This window comes from Zingiber officinale, chromosome 5B, assembly GCF_018446385.1.
Source record: "Zingiber officinale cultivar Zhangliang chromosome 5B, Zo_v1.1, whole genome shotgun sequence".
Taxonomy (NCBI): Eukaryota; Viridiplantae; Streptophyta; class Magnoliopsida; order Zingiberales; family Zingiberaceae; genus Zingiber; species Zingiber officinale.
Window position 1 is genome coordinate 110717561 of NC_055995.1, and position 16262 is coordinate 110733822.

Consider the following 16262-nt stretch of genomic DNA (forward strand, 5'->3'; position numbering starts at 1 on the left):
CAGTTCGACTCATGGGCTAAGCCGCCGCTACCTACACAAGCTCTACCGATATACTCCAGCATGGCCCAAGATTAGGTGGGGCTCGGCCTAACCACCTCGTGTACCCCCCGTGCTAGTGGATTCCCATTCGAAACCTTTTTTTTTTGTCTAAGTCATTTTTGCTTAAGTCGAAAGCAGCCATCCCCTGGCGAATGCTTGTTGCCCTTTCGCCTTCTCCCGACTCACACACATACCTGCTTTACTTTTATATCTCTCTCTATTCTGGAACCTTCACATCTTCTCTTCTAAATCGAATGAACGGCTCTAGCGCCACCGACGCCGCTGCGGCGGCGCAGGCCGATGGCAGCGTGGGCATATCACCTGGGGAGCTTCACCCAGGAGGGGTACTGGTTCAGAATCGAAGCGACGCGGTTTCCGGTCCCCGCGACAACCTCGTTAAGATCAAGGTTCTCCGTGGCACCCAACTCCTTGACGTCTCCGTCCCAGTCGAATCCACCTTCGGTAGATCCCCTTCCCTTTACGAATTCCATCGGCCCTATTAATCCCTCACTTCTTTTGTTTCGTTGGCTGTGATGATCGATTCATGGTTTTAAGGGGAGCTGAAGAAGGTACTTGAGAAAGAGACTGGTCTGGAGCCGCACGAACAGCGGCTCTTATTCCGGGGTAAAGAGAAGGATGATGATGACTGCTTGCGCATGGCCGGTATCAAGGACATGTCCAAGGTCGTGCTTTTAGAGGACCCTGTGAGCAAGGCGCGGAAGTTCGAGCAGATGAAGCGGGATCTGTATATGAAGAAGGCCTACGATGCCATCGCAGCTGTGAGAGCGGAAGTGGACAAGCTCGCCACCAAGGTCGGCGCCTTCCCTGCGTATCACCTGGTAATCTTCAATATTCCTTCCAAATTTGATTAAATTCAGTTTATTTATGACATAGGTGTCAGCTTTGGAGGCTGCCGTTCATTCAAGCACGAAAGCTGATGCTAAGGACTTTGCTGTTTTGACTGAGTTACTCATGATGCAATTGTTGAAACTGGACGGCATTGAGGCTGAGGGCGAAGCCAAAATGCAGAGGAAGTCAGAGGTGAACATATGCATCTAGATTTTACTGAAATTAAAATAAATTTAGTTTTATTCTATAGTTAGTTACATTATTTATTAGCTAATATTGTTTAGTATCCAGCTACTAAACTTTTGTTTTCATCTCATCCACATTCTAATTTCTATTATCAGATATGAAATCCTTTTCCTGTATCAATGCATCTGACAACAAAAGTTTGCCCTATTTATGGTTTTGCTAATATGATTTCTCGATGTTGGGATATCAGTGCCCATATAAGAGCAATCAAACTAATTGATGATTTGGAACTTTCATGCTTTGCTTTCCAACGTCCAATAGACTAATGATGCCAGGTTTGAATGTAGTTATTTTTTTAATGTCTTGACTTAATACTTCTCAAAGTTCTGTGCAGCTACTTAATGCATTAGGTACTTATTTACTCCATATTTTTACTCTATTTATTTTTTATTTGAATTTGGCATCTTTTGATCTTTGCTCATGCGGTAAATGCAACTACATGAATATCTAGTGCTAGTAGGGCCTAACAGAAACAATGGATCTTAGATCTTCTGAGAACACTTGACCTAAGACATCAATAACTAGTATGGCAGTGCTGTGCCAGGAGCTTCATTATAGGTTCTGCCTCTACAACCAACGAATCTTCAGATGAAAGACTCCAAAGGATTTGTAGCATTTGCAAACCATGCTCAACCATTGCCATGTGAAGGCTGTGATGCCGGATCCAACTTCTACTCATATTTAATCTCAAGCGGCAACCTTCATCGGCTCTTGAGATGGCACCATCACCACCACTGCCATGTGATTTGGAGGAGCTTGAAAAGGCAATGCGTAATGAACTTCCAACATTGAGGTCAATCAAGACTCTAAATTGGGTTCACAACAACCAGTTGCTTTACAAGCTAGTCAAAATGGATCTTGGAGAGGCAATGCTGATAAATCAATGATGATAGATGAAAGAGAGCTTCAGAGACAAATTCAGATTTTGGAAGTTGTGGACACTGTTTATAGCTGAAACTGAGGAACTCCTGTAATATCTGATTTTAAGCTTCCATCTCTATCCATCTGCAATGGAACTAATGATCCGATGGCACTTAGGTGATTTCGATGAGATAAACTTGTCATTATGGATTTTATTGTACAAGATTTTTTTGACAATTCCAAGAGCAGTTGCATGCCATTGGTATATGAATCTCTCTATAAGTTCCATGGCTATCTTCAGTAAATTCACTAGGAATTCGAGGAACATGATGGCAATTGCTAGACCAAAGAAGAATGCAAAAATTCTTTTGACAATAAAGTAACATCTAGATGAGATTTAGAGATTATGTCAAAGACTTAATGTAGAAGCTAAAACCATATTGGAATACTTTTGGTGGTCCCTTTGATGGTAATAGCGGGCTGGACTTGATAATCTAGAATTTATCTTTGAACTTTATAACAGACCACCAATGACTACTATGAGTTTTTGGTGAGAGCTATCTGATTTTATTGATCTTAGATTGCTAGAGAAGTGAAAGAAGAGTTTCAACAACATGCTTGGAGTGGCCAAGAAGTCCAAAGGGGACAAGAGAAGAGGATTATTGGGTAGTTTTAAAAATGATGTATACTTGTCTAAATACTAGGCATAGTTCCATCTTGCCTGCAATTAAAGGCAAAAATTGCTATGGAATTCAATTTTAATGGATTCTCTAGTCGGAGAGAGAAGCATAGATAAGTATTGTCAATATCATAGAGACTGCGACCATGGCACAAATGAATGTCGACAGTTGATGGAGAAAATTGGAAAGTCTATAAAGTGGTTGACTAAAGAAATTTTTTGCAAAGCCAATGAATACGGGGAAAGAGAAACTGATTGAAGCTTCTATTACTAAGAAGCTAAGCGAAGAGAAACATGATCCCTTCTTTTATACGAGCATAATGCATGAAGAATTAAGTTAGAGTATGATGATACTAGATCATGATCCAAGGTGAAACATGATCTAGAAGTGCTACAAATGTTCTCTTCATCTGTGCTTTTGGAAAACTTATTTTACTATGGGTAATTTGTTTCCTATTCACACAAATCTGATGCGGTTTATGAGAGATTTTTTCTTTGTAATCTCTTGTCATGAGGGTTGCATTAGGTTATCAACAATGTTAAAACATAGATAAATATTATGTATGAATTTATTAGACTATTGTGCTAATGTTATGTTGGTTTGGAAGAACGCATTGTAGGGTTTGATTGCAATGTCTTGGCAAGGACATGAGGATTTGGATGTTATGTTAAATATGCAAGAGTTTTTAATCTGTAGATTGGATACAACAACCACCGCCAAACCTTATCCTACTAGGTGGGGTGACTATGTAGATCCTTTTACACTATTAGACTCTATCCACTACTATATCATTTATATTTAAATAAATTTTATTTTGTTTTATTGTTGCTAACCAAGCATTTTTTAGTCTTTCTCATTTGATGTGCATAATTGTCATAGTTTCACATCACAAGGACTACTTGGATGCATTTTCATCTATGATTAGTGTAAAAAGATGGGGACTTGGAGCTAATCCTTGATGTAACCATATCTTTATAAGAAATGCTTCGGTTTATCGCTTGAAGTCTTCAATCTTGTCGTTACATATACATATCTTTAATTAGTTCAATATATGTTACGTTAACATTTTTCTTTTCTCTACTTCTCTATATAATTTCTCTTGGAACTCTATAATAAGTTTTTTCTAGGTTAACGAAATAATATGTAGATTTTATTTTTGTTCCCGATATTTTTCAATTAGTTGTCTGAGAAGATATATAACTTCTATTATCGACCTTCCAAGTATAAATTCAAATTAATTTTTAGGCACCATTGTCTCCTTTCTTAATCTTTTTTATATTACTCTTTTCTAAAGTTTTATGGTATAACTCATTAATTTAATACCTCTATAATTTACACAATTTTGTACTCTTTCCTTCTGATATAAGGAAACTAGAGTACTTACCCTCCATTGATGAGACATTTTTTTTTTGTTTTCATTATCAAGTTAAATAACTTTATAAACCATTCAATACCTTATTTTCCTAGGCACTTCCATACCTTTATCGGAATATCATTTGGTCCAATTTCTTTTTCATTTTACATCCCATTTAAAACTTATTCTACCTGAATTTTAAATTATACAATAAAAATTTAAATTTTTATACGCATCTACCTACTTAAATTATCTAAGTTAAATTGGTCACCTAAACCTTCATTAAAAAGTATGAAAATAGCACTTTCACTGCTCTTTTCCTCATAATTTACCTGTGTTGTTAAAGGCGTGTCCGAGGCGCGCCCGAGGCGTCAAGCGCACAAGGCGCATGGAAAAATGCCTTTTCCCACGCAAGGCGGGTGTTGTTCGTCAGGCGCACATCTAGGGCGCCTTCACACCTCAACTGAGGCGCGATCGTGAACCATTTCTAGATTTTTAACAAAAAAAAACATTTCAAACTAATTTGGTTTGGAATTAGGGCATGGAGAAGAAAAGGATAAAAGGGAAGAAGAAAAGAACGCAAGAAGAAGAACAAACCTGAATTTGAAGAAGAGTTGCACCATCGCCCAGGTATTTCCGTTCGCCACCGCTGTTCCTGAGTCGCGCTGTCACCTAGGTATGCGTTTTTTCCTCTTTTTTTTTTTGTTTTTATGTTCTTCACTTCTTCTCTTCTTCTTTTTCTTCTGTTATCTTCTTCTTCTCTTCTTATGTTATTTCTTTTCTTCTCCTTTTTCTCTTATTCGATTTCACTGTTCAGTTTCTCTTCGTTTCTTCATCTTCTTTTCTTCTCTTTATTATGGTATCTTCTTTTTTTTCCTCTTTTTCTTCTTATTGAGTTGCTGGTTCATATTCTTGTTGCTGTCCGGTTTTGTTTGTGTTTTTTCCTTCCATTTTTGCAGGTTGTGCTTTTCTTGCCGACTGTCGTCCGATTTTGCTACTGTCCGATTTTTCATTTTTTTGGTCTTGTTTTTCATTTTTTCCTGTTTTTATTTTTGTTTTTTCCTGTTTTTCTATTGCTGGTATAGTGCTTTTCTATTGCTGGTACAGTGCTTTTCCATTAAAGTGCTTTTTTATTTTGTTTTTAATTTTTCAAACTATTTTATTGCCCAATTATTATGAAAGTTAGTAGTGATACTCCAACATATATATCAAAAGATCCGACATGAAATTATTTTCAAAGAGTTAATCCGGATAACAAAAATGATTTGATTTATAATTTTTGTCAAAAAAGTTACAAAAGAGGGTATCTATCGTGCAAACCATCTTGTTGGGGGATTTCGAAATACTACGACTTGCAAAAAATATCCTCCTTGTGTACGTGAAGAAATTAAAAATTTCATGGAAAATAAAACAGAGAAAAGTAATCTTTCTAAACTTGACATTGGACTTTGGGGATGTAGACCCTCTTGGTGATGATATTGGAGCTAAAGTTGTGCCACCTATAAGTACAAGTTTTAAATCAGTGAATATGCAAAAAAAAGCCAATATAAATAGGTCCAATGGATATTTATTTTGCTTCTAATGTACAAAAAAAAATGTTGAAAGTAGAAAGGGTAAAGAGAGACATTTCAAACTACGATAAATGGGGCATACAAGAAAGAATTGAGGGAAAAAGTTTGTATGGCCATAACTGAGTGCATGTATGATGCGGCAATTCCTTTTAATGCCGTTAACTATTCAAGCTTCAAAAGGATGCTGAACTTGGTTGACCAATATGATGTAGGTCTAAAAGGACCTAGTTATCATGAGGTGCGGGTTCCTTTTGTAAAAAAAGCTATTGATAGTGTGACAAATGATTACATTAAGTCGTGTGAAACAGAATAGGCCAAGTATGGTTGTAGTTTGATGGCAGATGGGTGGATAGACAAAAGGCAGAGGATATTGATTAATTTTTTAATGAATTCTCCTAAAGGTTCAGTTTTCATCGAATTGGTTGATGCTTTTGATTATGCAAAGATTGGAGAGAAAATATTTTAGTTGCTTGATCGATTTGTGAAGCGTGTAGGAGAAGCAAATGTTGTTCAAGTTGTTACGGATAGTGCAAGTAACAATGTGCTTGCTGGTAAGAATCTATTTAATTCTTTCTTATCAATATACTTTTTATTATATATGTTAAACTTATCTAGTTTTCTAACTTCTTTTGTAGGAAAATTATTAGAAGCAAAAAGGCCACACTTGTATTGGAGTCCTTGTGCTGCTCACTGCGTCGACTTAATCTTAGAAGATATTGGAAAATTGCCTGATTTTAAAGCAACATTGAAGAATGCAATGAGTGTGAATGCTTACATTTATGTTCGCCTCAGCATGGTAAATATGTTGAGGCAATTCACAAGACAAAAAGAGCTTTGTCAGGTGGGTGTCACAAGATTTGCTACTGCTTTTCTCACTCTTGAAAGGATGCATCTACAGAAGTAAGATTTAAGAAAAATGTTTATTTCAAAGGATTGGACAGAAAGTAAATGGGCAAAAGAAGCGGCAGGGAAGAAGGTAGCTAAAATCATCATGATACTTAGATTTTGGAGCAGTATTGTGCATATTTTAAAGATATATGACCCTTTAGTCCGTATTCTGAGACTGATTGATGGTGAAAGAAAACTTGTAATGAGTTCTATTTATGAGGTTATGGATAGGGCAAAAGAAATAATTATAAAGGCCTTGAAGGAGAAAGAAGAGAAATACAAAGAAGTGTTTGAGATCATTGATACGAGATGAGAATGCCAACTTCATCGACCTCTGCATGCTGCATGACATTATTTGAATCTAAAATATTTTTATTCATACACAAATTCAAATATCTGGGGGAAATTGGTGAATGACTTGTTTGAAACTATGAAGAGATTGGTTTAAAGCATTGCTAAGCAAGATAAAATCACTACCCAACTCTCTATATATAGAAAGGCAGAAGGACTATTTGGGAGCAATGTGACAATTAGACATAGAAGAGCATTATCTCTAGCAGAATGGTGGGAATGCTACCGAGCAAATACCCCAGAATTGCAAAAGTTTGCTATTTAAGTGTTGAGCCTCACTTGTAGTGCTTCTGGCTGTGAGCGTAATTGGAGTGTATTTGAGCATGTATATAATAAATATAAATATATAATACTATTAGTATGTTACGTTTATAAGTAGAAAATATTCTTTGCTATTTTATTATACTTATTGTGATTTTTGACATTCTGTAGATTCACAGTAAAAAAAGAATAGGCAGCAACACTTAAATGATTTGACCTCATCTTTTTGACAAATATTGATGACAGTAATGAATGGTTGATGGGTAGAATAGATGGAGAAAGTGATAATGAAGAAGAATTAGTTTTTGAAGGTGATGACTTGACATGGGATGTCGTTGCTAGGGCTAGTGGAGCTGAAGAGCCTGAATATTGTACTAGAGGAAAAAACATTGCATCCTTGGCCTCTAGTTCACATGCGAGGCCTAAACAAGTCGAGAAGGGAAATACATCTTCCACTATGAGACACTCATCTCTAAGACTTAGAAATGAAGAAGAAGAAATTAAATTTGACGAAGATGAAGATAAAGAAGAAGAATAATACAATGCGGATGAACTTGAGCTTGATGATTAATTTGACTTATTACGCTTGTTTTGATGAACTTTGTTACTTTAGATTATAAAGTTGAAACTTGAAAGTTTGAAACTTATATTAATTTTATCATGGTGTTGTTTTGCTTGTCATATTTGATATTTGTGTGTGTGGAATATTAATAGTTATTATATTTGACCGGTAGTTTAGTAATCAACCTAATGTTCAAGAGGCATGCGCCTTAGGCGCGCGTCGCGCCTCAGTGCGCCTCGCGCTTCTAACAACACTGTAATTTACTAGTATCCTATTACATTTATTTTTAATTTTTAATACATCTTATTTCGATAAGATTTTCTGTCTTCCTCTTTCTCGCTTTAACTATTTTGCAAATATTTCTTTCCCCTTATTTTGTATCCAATTTAAGATATAAGCATTTAAAATTTCATTCTTAGCTTCATTCACAACTTTTTTTTTTTTTTTTTGCTATTGTATATTTTTTTAAAGTTTTCATCATTCATACAAGTATATAATACTTCATAGGCTATTCCTTTTTCCTTCACTTTCTTCTGTGTTTGCTCATTCTGCCATCAAAATTTTTTACTTGGTGGTGCACGCCCTTTTGATTCACCGATTACATTTTTGGCTATTATTTTTATACTTTGATACCATCTTATCCCATGTTGTATTCGAGTCGCCATATATTTCTCATAATACTTGTATTCTTACCCTCTCTTTAAATATATTTTTGCTTCCTATCCTTTAAGTTCCACCACTTAATTCTAAGAGTCGTGTATAATTTCTTTCTATTGATATTATATTTGAGGCGTATATCCAACACTACTAACCTATGTTGGGTAGTTAAGTTTTCTCCGGAGATAACCTTGTAATCTTTATAAATCTTTTAATCCTTCTTCCTAATTATAAGAAAGATAATTTGTAATATATTTTTCCCATTTTTAACGTCACTAATTTACGATATAACCATTCAAAATTTTATTCTTAGCTTCATTCATTACTTTCTTTACTTCTTACCTTGGTTAAAAAAAAAGGGCAGCCCGGTGCACGAAGCTCTTGTTATACGGGGTCCCGGGGAAGGATCCATTGTACGTAGCCTTACCCTACTTTTTGCAAGAGGTTATTTCCAGGATTCGAACCCGTGACCTTTTGGTCACAAAGCAACAACTTTACTGTTGCACCAAGGCTCTCCTTCACCTCTTACTTTGGTGATTATATATTTTTTTAAATTTTCCTCGTTCTTACAAGTATATAATACTTCATTTTTCCTTCACTTTCTCTTGTACTTTATCATTCCACGATCAAGATTCTTTACTTGTGGTGCATATCCTTTTGACTCATCGAGTACACTCTTGGCTACTATTTTCAACTTTGATATCATCTTATCCCATATCGTATTCGAGTTGCTGCATATTTCTTCTAATATTTGTACTCATATCCTTTCTTTAAATATATTTTATTTCCCGTCCTTTAACTTTCACTACTTAATTCTAGGAGTCATGCATATTTTCCTTCTATTGATACTATGTTTGAGGTGTATATCGAACATATGTTGGATAGTTAAGTTTTTTCTAAAGATAACCTTGCAATCTTTACAAATTCTTCTATCCTTCCATAAGAAAATCAATTTACGATTTATTATTTCCATTTTTGAGTGTGATAAGTGTTCTTTGCTTTTCTTATTAGCTAGTATAAGGTCATATGTTATTGTAAAATCTAATATAGTTTTTCTTTTTCATTTCTTATTCCAAACTTATAACTCATATACCCCCATACTCTGTAAGTTGGATAAGACTAAATATTATAAGACTATTAATTGTCTTAAAGTGGAACATAGAACATAGGAACGCTCAATAACGGTAGTAAATATGATGTTCAAGAGCAAAAAAGTATTTTATGTTTACAAGAGACAAAATGAGTATGGGAGAAGGCAAAGATAATAGAGAACTTTAATTTTAAGTTTTGGTATACAGAAAAAAGTAAAATGAGAAATGAAGTATGTATTATTGTAGATGTTTCATTAAAGGACAAAATAGTAATAGTAGTTAGAAAAGAAAAATAAGATTCTAGTTTTTAAGTTAGTGGAATTAAAAGAAATTATTAATGTAATTAACATATATACACCTAAAATAAATTAGATGAAGACATCAAGCTTAGATTTTGGGAAGACCTAAATGAGGCCGTACAAAAAAAAAATTCGACAAACAAGACGATTTTAATAGGAGGAGATCTAGATGGATATCTAGAGTAAGAAACGAGGAATATGAGAGGGTGCATAATGACTATGGTTTTGGAACAAGAAAAGATGGGAAAAATATATTGAATTTTGCAATAGCTTATAAACTTATAATAGCTAATATATTTTTTTAAAAAAGAGAAGAACAATTAGATATGCGCTTCAAGCATACTCAAGGAAAATATGTATGAGTCCTAAGATCAACTGGTGGAAGTTAACGGATGAGAAACAAAGTATCTTTATGGGAAGTTAAAAATACAAGTATGAGAAATACATGACGACTCAAATACATTAGATAAGATAGCGTCAAATATAAAAACAGTGGCAAGAGCATCCTTGGTGAGTCAAGAGAATAAATACCATCAAATAAAGAATATTGGTGGTGAAATGAGGAAATACAAAAGACATTGAAGGGAAAAGAATATTGGTGGTGGAATGAGAAAGTACACATTATCATAGTGCATACTGTTTATAGATGATATTATTTTGGTTTTTAAGACTCATGAAAGAGTAATTGCTAGAGTTTGAATCTTGGCGGAAGATATTGGAAGTTAAATGTTTTAGACTTAGCAGTATAAAAATAAGATATATAAAATTTAAATTTAGTAGTAATATACATATTACGATAATTGTTAAGATAAAAAGTGATGAGCTATTTGTAAATGAAAGATCAAAAGGATAGAGGAGTTACAAATATTTTACGTAAGATACAAGGAGGATAGTTGAAATAGAGGAGGGTGTTTGCTATGTTTTTGTGATCGTAAGGTATTTCTAAAATTTAAAAAAAGTGCTACAAAATACTGATTAGATTTGATATGATATATAAAGTTTAATGTTGGGCTATAAAGAGAGCATACAAGTAGAAGATGAGAGTCACAGATATAGGATGTTAAAGTTAATGTATGGACATACAAAAATTGACAGATAAGAAATAAGAGTATTAGACAGAAAGTTTGTATCTATTAAGGAAAAACTCCGAGAGATATATTTAAGGTGGTATAAATATGTACTTAGGCAATCAATAAATGTCCTAGTTAGACGATGTAAGATCGTGACAAATATGCATATTAATTAAGAGAGATAAAATAAGACTAGTTATTAACAATAAAATTGAATAAAATTTATTTAAATATAAATGATAATATAGTAAAAAATCAATCTCACTCGCTTAGGATAATCCATATGGATGACCGTTGAGGAAGTTATGAAAGTTGAATATAAATTATTGGAAGAAATATGAATTGATAATCCGATAGTGGCAGTTTTTTTGGCTAACAAATCGTTTATTACTTATGTTCACTCTGTGCCAAATTGCTAGTATATCAACTATCTAAAGTCATGTGCAAGGACATTGCGAAGTTGAGTTGCGTTTTTTCCAAATATTTAAGGTCAACTACAACTAAATGAGTTTTTTTTTCCTTCATTAAGTTTCTGTGCAAAGTTGTAGTATTGACAATTTTTTAAATTAATTGTTTTTTTACTTATGATAACATTTTTTGTCTTTTTCATTACAACCTTCCACTCTTTTAGTTTTGACTCTTTTAACTATTAGTCAATAGTGAATGTGTCAATGATAATGCCATGATGATCAATTTTTTTTTCTCATTCTATTATATACTAAAGCTACATTTAATTTCCCTCAAATACTTGTATCTTTTATTTTAGGTAAAGAGGAACATGACAATCACACAACTCTAGAAGCTTTTATTTTAACTACTTATTTATTGAATATCATTATGATTATCTAGTATTAATTTAAAAACAACTTTGACTTGATCTTTAATGCAAGGCTATAGCTATAGGAAAATGATTTATCAATTAATATAATATTGTTCTTGAATACGAATATAGTTAGTTAATTTATTCAATATTAATTTAAAAACATACAAATGAGCTTTAATGGGGGTGTATAAATAACTACAAGAGAGCTCTCTTGAGCCATTCAGATCATTTAGTTTGGGTGAATCGATTGGTTCTAATAACTCAGTTGGTTTTAATGGGCTAGATGGAGTAATTAGTTTCACTCGAGTGGTATTAGTCTAACCTAACTGTTGCTTCATTAAGATGATCTTGTGAAGGAAAATATTTCCTAATATATGAAAATAAAGGAGACATATAAACTTGTGTGATTCAATTATAAGGGTATTAAGCTAATGAGTTATATAGTGAAACTTTGAAAAAGAGTGAAACAAAATAAAGAGACCATATTGATCAAAAATCAATTTGAGTTTATGTCTAGAAAGCCAATAATAAAAGTTATATATCTTTTCAAATAACTAATTGAAAAGTATCAGGAAAAGAAGCAAGACTTACACATGGTAGTTGTCAATCTTAAGAAAACAATATGATAAGAGTCCTGAAGGAAATAATATGTTAGCGTAATGCATATTGAAATAATTAAAGAACATATATGATGATGTAATGACAAGATTGAAGACTCCAGGCAGATTAACCGAAGTCTTTCCTATAAAGATGAGTTAATTAAGGATCAACTCTAAATTCTTAATTTTTTACACTAATCATGGATGAACTCACTGGACATCCAAAACACGTTACTATGATGCATTTTATTTACAAATGATCTTATTTTGGTAGATGAGGCATATAAAGAAGTAAATGCTAAAATTTAAGTTAAATAATATTAAATGTAGTAAGATAATTGTTAAAATGGGAGAAGACGAGTTACTAAGAGTTTTAAATATTTTGAAATGTTTTAAACTTAGTAAAGATAGAATATATGAAATTTAAGTTAAATAATATTAAATGTAGTAAGATAATTGTTAAAATAGGAGAAGACGAGTTACTAAGAGCTTTAAATATTTTGAAATGTTTTAAACTTAGTAAAGATAGAATATATGAAATTTAAGTTAAATAATATTAAATGTAGTAAGATAATTGTTAAAATAGGAGAAGACGAGTTACCTAAAGTTTTAAGTATTTAGGATTATTTTTGCAAAATGATTGAGAGATGTCTTACATAGAATAAAGACAGGATAATTGCAATGGAGGAGAACGTTAGATGTTCTTTATTATCGTAAACTATCTCTAAAACTTAAATGGTAGTTCTACAAAATGACGATTATACAAATATGAGAGTTGTAGAGATGAGTATGTTAAGGTGGATGTGTGGACATACGAGGATAAAGAAGATAAGCAATAAGAATATTAGAGAGAAAGTTGAAGTTGTGCTTATTGAGGAAAATTTCCGAGAGATGCGTTTAAGATGATACAACCTTAGAAGACCAATAAATGCTCCTCCCGTTAGACGATGTGAAATTATATCAAATGCACACATTAAATAAAGAAGAGAAAGACCAAAGAAGACTTGGTTACTAAGGATAAAATATGATAAAATATATTTAACTATAGATGATAGTGTAGAGAATAGAGCTCAATAGATTAGGAGGATTCATATAGTTGACCATACTTAGTGGGATAAGATTTGATTGTTGTATATGTTAACAACATATCCAAAATGTAAAAAATAAAATGTTTTGCCAATTGCTATGCTTATAAATTTTTTTATCCCAATTTTTGCTACTTTATATTTCTATTCAAATAATCTACATTTCTATATCTTTCACTCTTTAAATAAAGTATCTTTTGTAAATAATTTTTTTCATACGGTTTCTAAGATGGTTAGTCCTGTATTCCATGGTATTACCTCATAATTTTTACACAATTATTTAGAAAGGTGAATTGCTACAGGTGAACAAATGCTCTTCTCTCTTCTTAAAAGCAAGCATTGAGAATTAGAAGATTCTAAAATTGTACTATGTACTACCCTCGTCATTTCTTTTGGTATACTGCGAATAATTGAATTTAGGTATTCTCAAAATCCCCTTTTGATCAATCAGTCTTGCTGAAGTGTATAGACATAATGTTAAGTATCTTATTTTCTAGAACTAGTTGTAGCACAATAAATTTTATCTTCGTATCTTTTATACTTTGACAAATATATTCTTATAATCCTTTTCTAGCATGATACCCTTTTCATTTTTATTCGTAACTTCAGTATACCAAATTTTAGAACATATTTTTCCTATTTATCTAGCTTTTTCTCCAATCTAGTTTATTTCTTGTAAGCAATTTGTGTTGAATTTATTTAGCACCTACTAATTCTGGTACTTCCTCGTGAGTTTTTCTATATTTATGTTGCTTATTATCATTGATTAACTTCATCTAACAATTTGAAAACCCTTATTTTTGTCTCACATTCACATTCGGATGTTGATGTGATGAGTCACTTTTGGCAACTTCCTAGCTCTTCCTTTACATATTGAGGTACTTGAATGATGAAATCCTTCCACCTGTGGATGATGGCATAGCCTCACTAAAAATCGATAGACACTGGATGTCCAAGCCTAAGGCAATTCTCATTTTTTTTCTCTTTTTTTTTGTACCATGACTTGATCTTATTATGTGCAAACAGAAAAGAGGAAAATCTCTACTGATTCCCCTATCGAGAACATTTTTTCATCATTTTGAGTTAACAGTCATTGTACAGTTGATTACTTCCAATACATCATTGTTCAAGAATCTAACTTCCTTGCAGGTTCGCCGTATCCAGAACATCGTGGAGACACTAGACTCGCTAAAAGCATTAAATTCTAACCCCTTCATTGACAACAACAGTGCTGTCTCTATGACTACTTCATGGGAGACATTTGATTCTGGGTCAGGAAACCTAAATGCATCTTTTCCGAACACATCATCTGCGATGATTACCAATGATTGGGAACATTTTGACTAGCCTTTAAATGTGGAAACGAACAAATTATCCATCGTTTTTGCTGGCTGATATCTCTGTGTCGTCGTACTCAATCCTCTGACACTTATAATGACGCCATGTTCATGCACATAGGACGGCAGCTCGACAAAGTTCTTTCGGAAGGCATTGTATAACAGTAAAATAAATTTGTTCACTCATCACTGTCAATATGGTTAATTAAGCTTATAGAATGCTTGAATATTGACACAATTCTTGAATACTCTCGAAAGTTTATGATTGTATTTGTTCCAACAACGATCTGTGCCTGCTCCATGAATTATTCTGCAACTCCTCTCCTATGAGCTCGGGCACTGTTTCAGAATGCTGGATTCCGGGAGAGTATAAGAGTATCCATGTCATATTTCTTATTTAAAATTTAAAATTTAGGATAGAAGAATTATTTTATTAAATTTGGATATTTTTTAACTATACAATACATCTTCCCTATAATTTATCTTATTTTTATTTTTTATTATTCAATTTATTCTTTTTATTTTTTTTAAATTAAATGATATTTTAATATTTAAAAAGAATAAATTTTATTTTCTAAATTTAAAGATACTATTCATCTATTTTGAGGTTTTTTTTAAAATTTAATTTTAATAGTGTATTCAATTCTGGTTAGTTGATTAGTCTGAGATGGATTGTCTTACTCTTATATTTTGTTCAGCAAGTGAATTCAGAAAATGTAAGTGTGTTTGATGTGACGATTTAATATTACTAAGTAGTTTAATCATCATACCTGTATTTTACATGAGAATTGAATCATATTTGAGAATGCATCGGTCTCCTACCCCCACACACCAAGCTTTAGGGGTGTGAAGGTCTATTTTGACATCTTAGTCGTGTTTTTTTATAAGTGATCCTATCCGAAAGTTGAATCAACGGATGTTGGGCACGTGGCGCTTTCCGGTTGCTGATGTAGATCTTCGACCGCTTGTGTAAACTTCCGACGAACCTGCAGGGAAGTCGAGCCGGGAGGTGGTTCCCGGCGACGACCCTCCGACGCTCAAGTCAGAAAGATGAACAGTAAGAAAGTGGCTCCAGGGATCCTTGATTGCATACCTCCGGTGAAGTCTAATGGCCTTTATATAGAGCCACGGGAACTTGGTGCACACAACCCGAGGTGTACATGTGTCATATCCCATACCACAGCATGGGCTTGTCAGAAGAGCATGTCTGACTCCATACCGCTACAGTCTGAGCGTCTCTTTGATGGGACAGCAGAACATTCGATCGCACCATACTGAGTATGGTTTGGCCTTCGAACATGCCTGTTGTCAGCAACAGGGGTTACTGAGATGACGTTCACACTGTCCTCTACTCTTTGACTTCCTCTTCTCGGATCGACCATCAAGCCACTCGGCCAGAGCATTCGTCTCTGGTCCGGCATAGGTGGTCGTCCGTCCGCTCGGCTCGTATCGCCTGAGACCCTGGTCAAACAGGCAAACGACTCGGTCGTCCGTCCGCTCAGCTCGTATCGCCTGAGACCCTGGTTAAGCAGGCAAATGGCTTGGCCTTCAGTCGTGCATTGTATCGCGGCCGGGCGGATTATCCGCTCGGCCATATGGAAATATGGGCTCCTGGTTAGATGGTTGTCCCTTCGGATAG

At 33.8% G+C, this 16262-nt stretch overlaps 1 protein-coding gene across 3 annotated transcripts; it reads left to right on the plus strand.

The window, feature by feature from the left end:
- Positions 1-175: 175 nt before the first annotated feature.
- Positions 176-14906, plus strand: LOC121985348 (BAG family molecular chaperone regulator 4-like). Of its 3 annotated transcripts, XR_006113127.1 has the most exons (5): positions 177-501; positions 595-851; positions 934-1080; positions 4568-6151; positions 6236-14359. XR_006113127.1 is itself a non-coding variant. In XM_042538739.1 (4 exons), the coding sequence occupies exons 1-4, from the start codon at positions 192-194 to the stop codon at positions 4472-4474; spliced, it is 813 nt and encodes a 270-aa protein (XP_042394673.1). In that variant the 5' UTR covers positions 176-191; the 3' UTR covers positions 4475-4489. The 3 variants fall into 3 exon arrangements, 2 of the variants coding, with proteins under 2 accessions (XP_042394673.1, XP_042394672.1); XM_042538739.1 differs by lacking the exons at positions 4568-6151; positions 6236-14359 and adding an exon at positions 4376-4489 and having other exon boundaries at positions 176-501; XM_042538738.1 differs by lacking the exons at positions 4568-6151; positions 6236-14359 and adding an exon at positions 14436-14906 and having other exon boundaries at positions 181-501.
- The last annotated feature ends 1356 nt before the right edge of the window (positions 14907-16262 follow it).

Coding starts and splice junctions, on each gene's coding strand:
- LOC121985348 (XM_042538738.1), top strand. CDS start 192: ATGCTTGTTGCCCTTTCGCCTTCTCCCGACTCACACACATACCTGCTT. Junction 502..594: donor CCCAGTCGAATCCACCTTCG/GTAGATCCCCTT, acceptor CATGGTTTTAAG/GGGAGCTGAAGAAGGTACTT. Junction 852..933: donor TGGACAAGCTCGCCACCAAG/GTCGGCGCCTTC, acceptor TTTATGACATAG/GTGTCAGCTTTGGAGGCTGC.